The following is a 15,222-nucleotide window of genomic DNA, read 5'->3' on the forward strand; positions in this document are numbered from 1 at the left end:
TTTCAGTGTCTGGGACATTTTCTGATCAGGACACGAGGAGAGGACAAGGCAGAAGCTCACCACTGGGAGAAAGAGTAACCAGAAAAATTCAATGGCTGTTGGGGGTTATTTAACCTTATGCAGAGTACATCATGAGAAACACTGGGCTGGAAGAAGCACAAGCTGGAATCAAGATTGCCGGGAGAAATATCAATAACCTCAGACATGCAGATGACACCACCCTTATGGCAGAAAGTGAAGAGGAACTGAAAAGCCTCTTGATGAAGGTGAAAGAGGAGACTGAAAAAGTTGGCTTAAAGCTCAACATTCAGAAAACTAAGATCATGGCATCTGGTCCCATCACCTCATGGGAAATAGATGGGGAGACAGTAGAAACAGTATCAGATTTTATTTTTTGGGCTCCAAAATCACTGAGGATGGTGATTGCAGCCATGAAATTAAAAGACGCTTACTCCTTGGAAGCAAAGTTATGACCAACCTAGATAGCACATTAAAAAGCAGAGACATTACTTTGCCAACAAAGGTCCGTCTGGTCAAGGCTATGGTTTTTCCAGTGGTCAGGCATGGATGTGAGAGTTGGACTGTGAAGAAAGCTGAGCACTGAAAAAGTGATGCTTTTGAACTGTGGTGTTGGAGAAGACTCTTGAGAGTCCCTTGGACTGCAAGGAGATCCAACCAGTCCATCCTAAAGGAGATCAGTCCTGGGTGTTCATTGGAAGGACTGATGCTGAAGCTGAAACTCCAATACTTAGCCACCTCATGTGAAGAGTTGACTCATTGGAAAAGACCCTGATGCTGGGAGGGATTGGGGGCAGGAGGAGAAGGGGATGACAGAGGATGAGATGGCATCACCGACTCGATGGACATGAGTTTGAGTAAACTCCGGGAGCTGGTGATGGACAGGGAGGCCTGGCGTGCTGCGATTCATGGGGTTGCAAAGAGTCGGACACGACTGAGCGACTGAACTGAACTGAACTGAACTGTTGGGGGTTAAGTGATAAAATTGGCCTCAAACACATGGCCAGTGGGAGAGGCTAAAGAGGAGTGAAACCTCCCAGTCTTGTTTTAGCAAACAAGGACTCACCAGAGGGAAGTGCCTGAAACAAAGCAGGCAAGGAGGAAGCCCTGGAGGGCACGGTGATTTTACACCCACAGCCACTTTTCACCTGGGGTCACTTACCAATTCTGGGCATATCTAGAGGTTGAGAATGTAGGCATGGCCCCTGGCAGAAGGCCCCTACTGGGGGACAGAGAAGCCAGCAGAGACTCTGGCGTTCACATGGAGCTGGAGTAACAAAACTAGGAGACCTGAGGGGCCTCAACCACATGGCCAGTCTCTCCCTCAAGACATCTGCCAAAATTTGAAGTTGCATGGGGCAGAAGGCCAAAGGACTAAGCTGAAAACCTCTGAAAGGCAAAACTGACTCTTGTTCTAAGGGCTAACAAGGCAAATATCTGCCAGGTTCTCAATTTGAAACACCTGGAAGGCCACATCCTAGGAACTGGGCAAATATGAGATAGGGTCTTACCAAGACTACAGCACAGATCTGACCTAGCTTAGATTAGTTGAAATTAGTTGTCCACTCTGTCTGCCTAAGAGTAGAAAGAGAAAACCCTCTCTAGTGGAAGATAAAATCATTCAGCAACTCTGGAATTCTACATACAATATCCCGCATATAACAAAAAAGTTACTAGACATAAAAGAGACAAGACTATATGACCAATATCCAAGAGAAAACACAGAAGACCCACAGATGATGTGTACTGGAGTTAGCACACAAGGACTTTAAATAACTATGATTAATATGCTCAAGAAATAAAGGGAAAGAAGGACAAATGGTTTTTTAAAATGGAGACTTTCTATAGAGAATTGAAATTGATTAAAAAAAAAACAGGCATTATGGAACTGAAAAACATATCGCCTGAAATTAGGAATTCAATGGATGTATCTAAAAAAGCATATTGGATGGAAAGGAAGGCATGATTAGTGAACCAGAAGAAAAATCATTATAAATATCCAAACCAAAGCATAATGAAAAAAAAAAGAACATCAGGGAAAAATCATAAGAAACACGTGGACAAAACTCAAAAGAGTTTGTGAAATTATAAATATCTAGAAAAACAGGAGAGGATGATGAAGAAGCCATATTCAAAGCAATAATGAGTAAGAATTTTCCACAAATGATAAATGATATCAATAAGTAAACTCTAAGCAGGGTGACTTCCAACAAAGCTACAGGCACAGCATGATAAAATACTGAACCAAAGATAAACAGAAAATCTAGAGAGCAGACAAAGGGGCAAAAAAAGACAACAGACCCTTCAAAGGCACAGAAATAAGATTACAGTTGGGATTAAAAAATGATGGAACCCAGAAGACAACTGTATTAACACGACTTCCTGCAACCTAAAATTGTATGTTAGCAAACATGCTTCAAAAATGAAGGTAAAGGCATTTTAACGCAACAAAATCTGAGTGAATTAGCTGGCCTGCACTAAAAGAAAGAATAAACTGAATTCTTAGCACAGATAAAAAATGGGGGAAAAAAGGAAAAAGTAAGTTTGGGGATGAATATAAATTAATATCAACTGTACAAAATGGTAACTGTAAAATCTGTGAAGTTTAAAATACATGCAGGTCGAAGATACATGGTGAGAAACTAGAAGGCAGGAGGGAGATAGATGCAGAGAACCTACCTGACAAAATTCAAAAGGAGTCAAACTACTCTGTTTTAGCAGTGTTGGAGAAGCATTTCTCTTAGAGAGTTAGTTTGTATTAGACCATAAGTCAAGAATAAACTTAATGCTCTCAGAGCATCAGCAAAAAAAAGAAAAAAAAGAAAAGAAAAAGTAGAAGAATGTGTAATTAATAAGTTAATAGAAGGAGCAAATCTTTAAAAGTAACCTCAACAACTCAAAAGAAGCCAAGGAGAATAGGAACATAAAACACTTAGATGGTATAGAAGAACTAACAGTGAGATGATAAACCTAAGGGCACAGAAAGATCATAAACAAGAAGATACCCAGGAGTGGGGCACAAGAACACTTCACATTTACTGGGGACCTGTCCCCAAGGAGTTCACTGCCTGAGGGCTGAGATCCCACTTGTGCCGGAGTAGGGGAAGAAAATCAGTGATGGCAAAAAAGAAAGGAATATGGACACAAAGTAGCTCAAAGGCTGTGCAAAGCGGCACCGGCAGGGAGCCTCGGGGATGCGGGGGCAGAAGAAAGGAGTACTGCGGGGCCCCACCTAGACCTGGAGCCCATGGACCAAGCACAGGTCTAAAGGCTGCCCTCCTCAACTAGGTTGGGACCACTTAGGGGCACACTGTGGAAGACGACAGAGAAATGAGGGAAGGAAAAAGTGCTCTATGCAAACTCAGACCATAATGGAGAGTGAATCATTAAAAGGACACTGTATATTGATTACTATAGACTGAATGCTTATGTCTCCCCAAAATCCACATGCTGAAATCCTAACCTTCCATGTCATAGTAATAAGAGGTTGGGCCTTCGGAAGATGATTAGATCATGAAGGTAGAGCCTTCACGAATGGGACTAGTGCCCTTATAAAACAGAACCCAGAGAGCCCTCTTGCCCCTTCCACATTGAATCTGCAAGCACCCTGATCTTGGACTTTCCGGCCTCCAGAACCATGAGCTATAAATGTTTACAATTTAAGGCATCCAGTCATGGTATTTTGTTATAGCAGCTTGAATGGACTATGACAATGACAAAAGTGTCAATTGGATAGGAAGATAAAACAATCCTAAGCATATATATACATTCAGTAACAAACTCCAAAATTTGCAAAGAGAAAAATGACACAAACAAAAACAGAAATGAAGAAGAATACTAGAAACTTTAATGCTCATCTCAATAGCTGATAGAAGAAGCGGACCAAAAAAACAAAATAAGTAAGATGAGAATACAATAAACTTGATCTGACATACACAGGACACCACCATACCCAACAACATCAGAATTCACATTCTTTTCAAGTGCACATGGCATATTTACCAAACTCATCATAAGGTGGTCATAAAGAAAGCCTCAATAAATTCAAGAGATTGAAATAATTCACAATATGTTCTCTGAAAACAATGGAAGATAAAACCCAAAACAAAGAGATAACTAGAAAATCACCTGCTGCCTGAAACTAAACAAAACACTTCTAAATGATGAGTAATCAAAGGAGAAATTTAAATGGAAATTAGGAAATACTTTTATGGAATGATAAGAATATAGAACATATCAAAAATTTGTGGGATGCAGATAAAGTAGTGCTTAGATGGTCATTTAATGTATTAGAAGCAAAGGATGACTTAAATCTTATAAAATCCTCCTTATAAAGTTAGAAATCAACAGCAAATCAAACCCAAAGAAAGTTATAAAAGGAAATAATATAGACAGAAGAAATCACTAAAATTATATACAAATCTATGATAGAATAAAAATAAAAGCTAAAGGTTGGTCCTTTAAAAATATTTATAAATTGAAAATCCTGAGACTGATGAAGAAATCGAAGGAAATCCAATTACCAGTATCAAGGGGTACCCTTTCAGATGCCATAGACATACAAAATTTGAAATTAAATAGACAAATTCCTCAAAAAATACAGTCTATCAAAGCTGACAGAAGAAACAGAAAATATGAAGAATCTGATATTTATTAAAGAAACTAAATCTGATTTAAAATTCTTCCCACAAAGACAATCTTGGCCTAAGAACGTTTATTAGCAAATTCTTCCAAACATTTAAGGAAGAAATGACACCAGTTTATACAAATACAGAGAATTGAAAAAGGAAATATTTCCCAGTTCTTTTTAAGACCACTGAAACTTTGATGCTAATTCTGGGTATTTCAACAAAAGAGAAGTACAAACAAATCTCTCTCATGAACACAGGTACAAAAATTCTTAACAAAGTATCAGCAAATCAAATTCAGTAATACATTAGAAAAAAAAAAAAGCTAATACATCACAACAAAGTAGGTGCCTCCCCCACCTCTGCCAGGAACACAAAGATTGTTTAATAATCAAATAACAATCACATTAATATAAAAAAGGGTAAAAATTAATATGATTATGTTAATAGATGCAGAAAAAGCATTTGATAAAATTCAGTATCTATGAATGGTTAAAAGAAAAAAAAACTATTAGCCAATTAGGAATAATCCAATAGGGGTATTTACAAAAAAGTCTATAGCAAAGTCACACTCAATGGTAATATAATGGATGCTCTCCCCTAAGGCTGGCAGCTAGAGAAGAGTATTTGTTATTACCACTTCTATTTAACACTATATTGACGCTCACTTCAGTAAATGGTATTAGGCCAAGTACACATTCATATATGAGAAAATAATGGGTCTGGACCACTACCTATCCCCATACATAAAAATAAATTCCAGGTAAACTGCAAATCTCAAAGTGAAAACTGAAACAAAAATCTTTTAGAAAATAATATATGGAGAAACACCTTCAGGACTTGGGAAAGATTTCTTATATCACAGAAAGCACTTAAAATCAAAGGGAGAAACATGGAATACATTGGGCTGTATAAAATCCTTAAATTTTGTTTTACAAAAGATATCGATACCAGTAGGAGAAAAATAATAAAACCCAGAGAGAGAAGATATTTGTGATATACATATATATGGCAAATATATTCTTATATATATATGAGAAAATTGTTATCTAGTCATATAAAACATTCTCACAATTTAATTAGAAAAAGGCAGACAATTTCATTTCTTAAAAAATTATACAAAAGACTTGAACAAATTTACTATGAAGGAATCCAAGTAGTCAATAAACATGAATAAGATGCTCAACTGCACTAGTTACCATGGAAATCAAATCAAAGTCAAAATGGAATAATCACTAAACACTTATAAGAATGACTAAAATTTTACAATACTGACAATATAAATGTTAGTGAAGATGTAGAGCAATGGAAACTCAAATACTGATAACCCAAGTGTGGAAAATAAGAAGTATCTGTTAAAGTGAAAAATATATATACTCTATGGCATAGCAACTCTAAGAATACGTCCAACAACAAAAAATGTATACACATGCTCATTAAAAAATGTGACCAGAATGTTCATTATAGCTTTACTTATAATCGCTTAATACTAGCAACACCTCAAATGTTAATCAATAGAATAGGTAATTAATTGTGATATAGTCACACAATGGATATCTACATAGTACAAAAACAGGACTGATGATGCATAAGCTCAAGTGCATGCAACAACGTATAAACCTCACACAAGATAATTTGGAGCAAAAAAAGCCACACACAAAGAGCATAGTATGTATAATTCTAAATATTTATCTTAAAATAGAAAAACAGGGAAAATTAACTTTGTGTTAGATGTCAAAACAGTATTCACTCCTGTAGGAAAATGAACTAGAAGGGAATTTGTGGGGGGCTTCTGAGTGCTCATGATCTGGTTCTTGATTTGGATGATGACTTTATAGACATGTCCAGTTTGTGAAAATGAACTAAGTAGTATACATATAATACATACACTTTTATTTTTAAAAAATTAATTACTGGAACCACAAAACACCATAAACTGCATGAATAAGCACCATAAATTCTAAAATTGCCCATTTTTTAATCTCAATTTTTGGCCAATTAAATGGAAATTGAAAAGAAAAAAAAAACGAAAATGTAAGAAGCAGAAAAAAGTCAAGAATAAGTAATGAAAAATAAGATAAAAGAAATGAGCAGAAAGGAATGTAGAAAGCAAGAGGTGAAACAAAAAGCGGGAAGAAAGAAGCTGAATTACGAGAAACTGTGAAGACAGCATGTTTGACAGACTTAATCTTTATTGGCTGTTGACCATTTACAATTTTCAATGCTGTCTTAATTATTTAGGGACAATAACATACAGAAGAAACCTGTGTCACAATAGCAACTACCACATTACTAATGATGACTCAAGTAAGACCAAGTCACACAGAGATCCACAGTTACAAATAAATGAATGCTATAATCTAGACAAATCTAAGCATAAGTATCAAATATTCTGTATCAGATTATGTTTTCAATTATACTATTTGGGACTAGATTTTCTTTAGTTTTAAGGACTAAAAGTCCCTGAATCAAGTTATTTCTACCAAGGCAAAATGTATTTTCATTTTTCATTTAATTTGGATAACAAACCTGTTTTAGCCTTCTTTTTCTTTTTTTTCAGTTTGGATTTTGTGTCATCTTGCATGTTGTCTTCTACATTTTGTTCCTTTGAGCTCATTTCATCATCTTGATGAGCATCTGAAGTAACTGCTCCAACTGGAGATTCTTTCTTTTGTTCACCTTCAACTGGGTCATCAGAGATGATCAATGCACTGCAAATATAATCCAAGTTCAAGCCACTGGAAATGTATCATTATTATTATTACCCTGCAGCAAAGTTAACAGCAAATTGAGGCAAGGATAATCCTAAAATCAGTATTATTTTCTGCTGGGAGATACATATATTTTCTTACACACTAAAATGGTTAGCTGTCAAACTAAGTATTATGTGTACTAATTTACCCTTGAGTCAAATTAAACTCATCTCTAAACTCCTGGGGAAAATGATATGATCAATGGATCTGTTTTTACTTAGGATTGATAAAATCATCCTCACTCTACTGCCAACTAAATGAATAATGAACAAATCTCTAGATTATTTAAAAGCAAAAAAAAAAAAAGTGTTCCAATTTTGTTTGTTCTGTTTTCAAGAGGCTTCAGATATCCAACTTTTGATTTCTAGGTAAAAATTAATTGCTTGTGTTTTCCAGTGGCTTATGTGCCATTATGTTTTCAGAAGACTATCATTAAAAATAAAATGTGCACCACATAAACTATTAATACTAAATGGTAAAGGGTAGCAGCCTAGAAGCACACTGAGGAGAAATCAGCCTATTAATGTTTGTGACTTACCAAGTAAAAAAGAAGTCTGCATCTAATAATCCAAAATTGACTTCCAATATATTTAGTCATATTTCAAAAAGGGGGTGAGAAATATATGCAAGACAGAAAAAGAGACACAGATGTACAGAACAGACTTTTGGACTCTATGGGAGAAGGCGAGGGTGGGATGATCTGAGAGAATAGCATTGAAACATGTATATTATCAAGTGTGAAACAGATCGCCAGCCCAGGTTGGATGCATGAGACAAGTGCTCAGGGCTGGTGCACTGCGAAGACCCAAGGGATGGGGTGGGGAGGGAGGTGGGAGGGAGGATCAGGATGGGGAACACATGTAAATCCATGGCTGATCCATGTCAATGTATGGCAAAAACCACTACAAGATTGTAAAGTAATTGACCTCCAACTAATAAAAATAAATGGGGGAATAAAAAAGAGTAAAGGAATATTTCAAAGCAGTCATTCTAGAAAGTCATGTTATTTTATCATATCATCAAATACTGTTATTTAAAGAGAACAGTTATCCTTTGCATGTCTTTGTCACGTAAAGTATGGTTTTGTTTAAAATTCATAAACTGATCTTACTAAGAGTGAGTATGACTTACAGTTCATAACAGATACGGTAACTCTGTGAAGAAATAAGATTTAAGGCGTACTGCAGTAAGCAGTCTTTCAGGTGGCCTCCAGTGATCCATTCCTCCTAATAGTCATGCTGCTGTTTAGTCATCAAGGCATGTCCAACTCTTTGTGACCCCATGGACTGTAACCCACCAGGCTCCCCTGTGCACGGGATTTCTCAGGCAAGAATACTGGAGTGGGTTGCCATTTCCTCCTCCAGAGGATCTTCCCGATCCAGGGGTCAAACCTGCATCTCCTGTGTTGGGAGGTGGACACTTCACCACTGAGCCACCAGGGAAGGCCCCTGATACTCATATCTTTGTGTAATCCTTTCTCTTGATTGTAGACTGACCAAGTGACTTACCTCTTATAGACAGACCATGATAAAAGTAATTGGCACCACTGCTATGATTGGGCTCCCAAAAGACTGTGACTTTGGTCTCGCTTCTTCTCTTTCAGAGCCCTTGCTCAAGGGAAGCAAGTGGCCCTGCTGCGAGTAGCCCATGTGAAGAGGTTCACGTGGTAAGGACCTGATGTCTTTGGCCAAAAGCCAGTCAGGATCTGAAGCCTGCTAATGGCCACATGAGTGAGTTTAGCACTGGACCATCTAGATCTTCCAAATGGCATGTCACTTGGCAGATCCTCCCCTAGCCAAGCCTTGAGATGACTGCAGCCCAGGCTGACATCCTGACTGTAGCCTGTGAGAGGCCCTGAGTCAGAGACACCCACTAAGCCATTCAGATCCTGAGCCAAAGAAACTGGGAGACAATGTGTGTTTGCTGTTCTGAGCTGCTGAAGTCTGGGGTAACTTTTAAAGCATGTGCCTGTTAGCAACTCTGTCTGCCCTCTTTGTTACAACTGGTTGTCTAGCTTTTAATAAGAGGGGAACTATTTTTAGATGAGGACATTAAAGGAAACTGACCCTGAATATCAGAGAATATCAGACTGTTTCCATCTCAAGTTGTTTATCCAGATGTAGATCACAAAAAACAAACTTACAGTAGTTAAAAGATAGTTTTACCTTCTTTACCCCAAGGAGAGACATAATAAATAAGAATCTACTCACAGAAACTCACATTGTATATGTAAGCATATACATATAAGCACTGTATATAAAAAAGACTAAAGGAATACCAAATTGCTAACAGTGATTATCTCTGGATGGTTGGATTACTTATGTTTTCCTTTTTGTGTCTGTATGTTCTATAGTGAATAAATACTATTTGTAAAATAAGGGGAAAATGTTATTTTTATATATCTAAACAAGTATTTATAACTAAATACAGGGTGTAATTATGCAAAATAGGATGATATTACTATTCTTGACAGAGTTGTCATAAGGGGAAAAGCACATATTCCTTGTAAAGCATTAAGCACCCAAGAAGGGGACACATAAAGGTTAGCTGTTAGTATTTTACTGCCCATGTGTTCAAAAGAGGCTTCCCAGGTGGCGCGGTAATAAGGAATCCATCTTCCAATGTGATGCCAGAGATGCAGATTCAATTCCGGGGAAAGGAAGATCTGGAGTAGGAAATGGCAACCCACTCCAGTATTCTTGCCTGGGAAATGCCATGGACAGAGGAGCCTGGCAGACTACAGTCCACGGGGTCTCAATGACTCGGACATGACGGAGCAATTGAGCATGCAGAGTAGACACGTCCCAAAGGAGGACTAAACATCTTCTTTCTGAAACTCTAACAGGGAAGAACCTTTTGCATTCTATTACAAGCTAATCACTAAAGGATGTTGCCGGTGAGCCTAAATTATACATAATGGCCCGACTGGGAATCCTGCTTCTAAAGCAATGAGCATTAAGCTTTGTTTAGCTCATGGAAACATCTTGACCAGGTCCATTTGTGAGTGACTGCAGGGAGGAAGAAATTAACACACCCCGGCTGGAGGCTGATGGGAACCAGGAAGTGTTTGATTTTACTCCCTCCCCTTTTAGTATAAAAGGAGCCTGAATTCTAATTCAGGCAAGATGGTTCTTTGGGGGGTATGAGTCAACTGTTTTCTCAGTTTGCTGGTTTTCCAAATAAAGCAATTATTCCTTGCCCCCAACAACTTGTCTACCAATTACCAGCCTGTCGCGCAGAGAGCAGTATGAGGTTCAGCTCGGTAACAAATTTTGGTGAAGCCAGCCAGGAGCCTTGTAGCTGCCGAGACCACCTGTCCTGAGGCTCTGACCTCCAAAATTCCCTGAAGCGGCACTGGCTGCCCCGATACCTGGCAATTGGAGCAAAGAACCAACATTTGGGAGCTGATGGGCTCCATATGGTAGCGTAAGTCACTCCAGTGTGGACAGCCAGGAACCTCATTCCCTCCCCACCTTTGGGCTTTTTTTTTTTTCTCAGGAATAAGCCAGTTTATTTTGTGGGGTATTCCACTGGGGAGAGGAAAGAATTGTAGGACTTTTACCTGATTTGTGAATTGATTTGTGGGTTTCTTTGGATGTTAGCATTTGTTTGTGTTTTGCTTGTCTTGGAAAAGAAGGAATGTTTCATCTATCCCTAAAGAAAGTCCTCTGAAGTGCATTTTGGGAAAGGGATCCCATTACAGCTCTGAACCCACGGGTGAAAGGAAAATGATATCTTATTGTAACAACGGGTGGCCACAGTACCTCTTAAAGATCTTCATCTTGGGAGCCTGTGCACCACACACTGCTATTCTTGCTAGGTTAATTATGTCATTTTTGGTCATTTATTATGTTGTTAGCACATGTCAGACCCCCAAGACCAAACTTGAGGGTTTATTGAGGATTCTCTGTTTGTTCTTTGGGTTTTGTGTTTCATCTTATGTGCCTCTGCTTCTCCATTTATAGCCACATCAGTTTTGTGATACTTAAAACTTTTACTGATATGAAATGGGGAAAAGAAACAGGAAAAAAAAATCTGGTTCTGTTCAAGAGTGGGATACTCCAAGGAAAAAGGAGTTGTACTTGGCTCCTAAAGTCACCAAAAACTACACACAGAAACAGAAGCGTCTTTTCCGTAAATATTAGTAAAATGGTTTCACCATGTAGACAGGTTACCTTGATTGGTTCTGTCTGCCAGAAACCCAACTTGAATCTACCCTCTTTTACAACTGGGTCTTACACTGTTGTATCGGATTCAGGGCTAAAATTCTGGAATGGGAACTATGAGGCCTCCGTGTTTGTGTGTTTGCACATGTGTTACAGATGCGTGGCACTGCCAAAATTAATTTGTAAAGGGGCACTATTTAATTGGCTTAATGGAAATTAAGTGCTTACACAAATACTCAAATACAATGAAACTGGCCAGAATGAGTTTCAGGTTCACATGATCTAGGAAATACTTGATATGGAAATAATATTTGGTATGAAAAGTTAGCTTAAACTTGTTTTTATATAGACATGTCTTTAGAATCATCAACATTAAGTACAATACTTTCGTTGTACCTGTAGGTTCACTAGAAATCAAAAATACCTTATTCCTGTTACAGAGTTTATCAGAAAGTAAAATAATGGGACAAAGCTTTAAGTAAATATAAGCAAATGAAGTAAAGAGGTCTGGACTAAACTCTATGGGAATAATGCTTTGGAAATGTCTATCTAGAATAGTCTCTCCAGATTTTCATAACTTGAAACTAAACCAAGTTCTAAGGTAAGACTGAACCTAATTAAGAAATCTTAAAGGTAAAGTGGTAAAAACCTGAATTTCTTTCTCTAAGAGGATAAAAAGTTTTATTAAAATATTGAACTACTTTTGGTAATTGTGAGTTTCTTTAAGTGATCTGTATTTGCCATTGAGATCTTTAATCATCATTGGTGAACTTTTAATATTTTTAAACAAACTTCCAAAAAGATCAAGTTTTAAGTGGAGTTCATCTGACCTCTGGCTAACTTTGGAGTTTTTCAGAGGGTCTCTGGAACATCTCAAATTATTTCTCTCCATCTCAGAGAGGATTATAGAACTAATTGGGCTTATGTGGCATGTTCAATTGCATGGGAAGCATTATTGAATAAATAACACTTAACACTTCTTAGGCTGTATCACATGGGTGAATGTTATTAATATTCATATTCTATAAACTATATAAAGCTCCTAACATTCTGGTATATCCTGGTAAATGATATTACTCATAATTTCAGTGTTGTCTTAAACTATCTGTCATAGCGTTAATCAGGTTTCTATTCAAATGCATGTTGTAATCCCAGTTGGTTGATGCTAAAGCAAAAAGGTATCCTTTTAATGATAAATTGCTATTTCATAGAGCATTTTGAATGACTCTACAGGTATTTTGTGAAAAATTGGGGAAGAATGATAATCCTTTATGTGAAAGCATCTGTACTATTATCAGAATAGAAGAAAAAAGGAAGGGAATGAAAGTGAGGATATGTTGCTTCAAACCTTAATTCCTCAAACCTTAACTGACCCAGCCAATCTGGCCACTAGGCCAATACATCCACCCTTTCCACCATCTCCCATTCCTACCCAGTCCCAATTTCTGACACTGGGGCTCAGGACTTCCCCTCCTTATAGGGATCAGTTAGAAAATCCTGTGTTAGTTTCTGGTGGAGAGGGACTTGTTCTGATATTGTCATTTAAGACCAGACAGGGCACCCGATTGGGCCAGAAGCTACTATGGGAACAGGGTAATTTCCTTTATGCCGTTATCTAGTAGGGAGCTTAAATGCAAACAAACAGCTGGCTGGGTTTCTCAGACTTGTTTAATTGGAAAATCCCAACGCTCCTAAGACTGCAACCCTTCTCATAGGGAGGATCCTCTATACATGAAGCACACGTGAGCACCCACAGCTGAACCGACTTAGGATCCCAGCGAGGGAGGCCCTTAGTAGAGCACGGCTTGTTAGTGCATCTCAGCAGGGCTTTGAAAGGGGAAACCAAAGCAAAAGGGTTTGAACAATATTCAGGAAATTCAGCAAAACAAATGAAGACCTCTCTGAACTTTTGGAAAGGATTTATCAGACCTACAGACATCATACTGATGCAGATTCTGAGACCCCTGAAAATATCAGAATGGCAAATTTGACCTTTTGGGGCAAAGTGCCTCAGATATCAGGAGAAAGTTATAAAAATTAGATGGAACATTTGGAATGAACATTTCTTAATTGGTAGATGTTGCTTTTTTAAACTATTCGACAGGGAAAAACAGAAGAAAGATGCAAAATGAAACATCACTTTTTTGGCAGAGGCACTGGATTCCCAGAAGGTGAGTAACTGGATGAGAGCTAAGTCCCCACTGGGGAAGGAATGATGTGCTTACTGTAGTAAGGAGGAAGAACTTTGGAAAACAGAAACTGCTCTAGGCTGAAACAGAAGAACAACAAAAGATGACAGCCTCTTATATGGCAGAGAGGGACACTCTGAATGAAGAGGCCCAAGGGTTCCCTTGGACTTGAGGCATTGAATTCCCCACAGGAACTCCAGGTAAAATTGACAGTGGGGAATAAGTTGATTGATTTTCTGACAGACCTCACTTTGGTGAAGTTTTTCACTAGAAAAGTTTGACAGAGTCCCATCAGAATGCTGGAAATCTACAGTTCATGAAAAGCCCAGAAAAGGACACAGAGCTCTTTCCCCCAAGATCTTAAAAAAATCCCAGACTCCTGTCATCCCTCCCCAGATGGAGACTCAACACAGAGGAACCTGCCCCTGCCCCCCGCACTGAAAAAGAGACGTCACTTAAATATCCCAATTGCAAGAAATCTCAGATAACCTGATAGTGTTGCTGTGGACACTTTTTCAGGGTGGGTGAAAGCGTATTCCATGAACAGAGACTCTCTGAAAGCACTCCTTCGGGAAATCATCCTGATTTGGATAAGCATTAAAACTATTCATCCTGGAGACCACAATCAATAGGAAAAACCATAAATGTCACTAAAATACTAATGTCGAGAGACATTTAACTTAGCATAAGGCCTTGCCAGTTGCCCTGCTACGGATCAATGGCTCCCAGAAGCAGGCTTAAATGAAGCACCTTTAAAATACTGTATGGTAGGCCATCCAGGTGTCTGCCCAGGTAGGGGCAGATATCTAAGAGTGCTAAAAGACCTAGTATTTGCCAATTATACTAAAACTTCTGTACTACACTATTCATGGGTTTGCCTCCAACGGGTCTGCCTATCCAACAGAAGTAGATGGTAATTCCATTACAGCTGGGGAAGGGGCAACCAATTTGTTCAGTTTTATCCAAATAAACAGCATAGGAATTTGATATATGTATTGGGAACTAGAACCAAAACCACAAGTTATTATGAATTAGACAACAAAGCAGTGAGAGGTTTCATTGGGTTCAAATAGGACTGACTAAAGATTTCAAAAAGGACTGACTGAAGAGTCTAAGGAAATTTGTCACTTCCATTCAGCAGAATCCCACAAGATTGTGGTATGGACACCGATGGGGGGGATTGTAACAGGAAGAACCTTCTGTATTCTATTACAAGTTGATCACTAAAAGGATGTTGCCTGTGTGCTTGAATTATACATAATGGCCCATCCCTGGAAACGCTGCTCCCCAAGTAATGAGAATTAAGCTAAAATACTTTTGTATAGCTCACAGGAAACTTACCTGTAAATCCTCACAGGAACTTACCTGTAAATCCTTGCCAGGTCCACCTGTGAATGACTGCAGGGAGAAAGAAAGTAACAGATCCTCTCTGGAGGCTTATGGAACCAGAAAGTGTTTGACTTGACTC

General features: G+C 38.3%; 1 protein-coding gene across 8 annotated transcripts in view; it reads right to left on the reverse strand.

The window, feature by feature from the left end:
• The window catches only part of AHI1 (Abelson helper integration site 1), a 211,748-nt gene that overhangs the window by 177,011 nt on the left and 19,515 nt on the right, over window positions 1-15,222 (reverse strand). For all 8 annotated transcript variants that reach the window (XM_043888069.1, XM_043888072.1, XM_043888070.1 and 5 more), the window contains one exon: window positions 7,176-7,357. In XM_043888069.1, the coding sequence (XP_043744004.1) occupies window positions 7,176-7,357 (182 nt within the window). The remainder of the gene's footprint in view (window positions 1-7,175; window positions 7,358-15,222) is intronic.

This window comes from Cervus elaphus, chromosome 26 (assembly GCF_910594005.1).
Source record: "Cervus elaphus chromosome 26, mCerEla1.1, whole genome shotgun sequence".
Taxonomy (NCBI): Eukaryota; Metazoa; Chordata; class Mammalia; order Artiodactyla; family Cervidae; genus Cervus; species Cervus elaphus.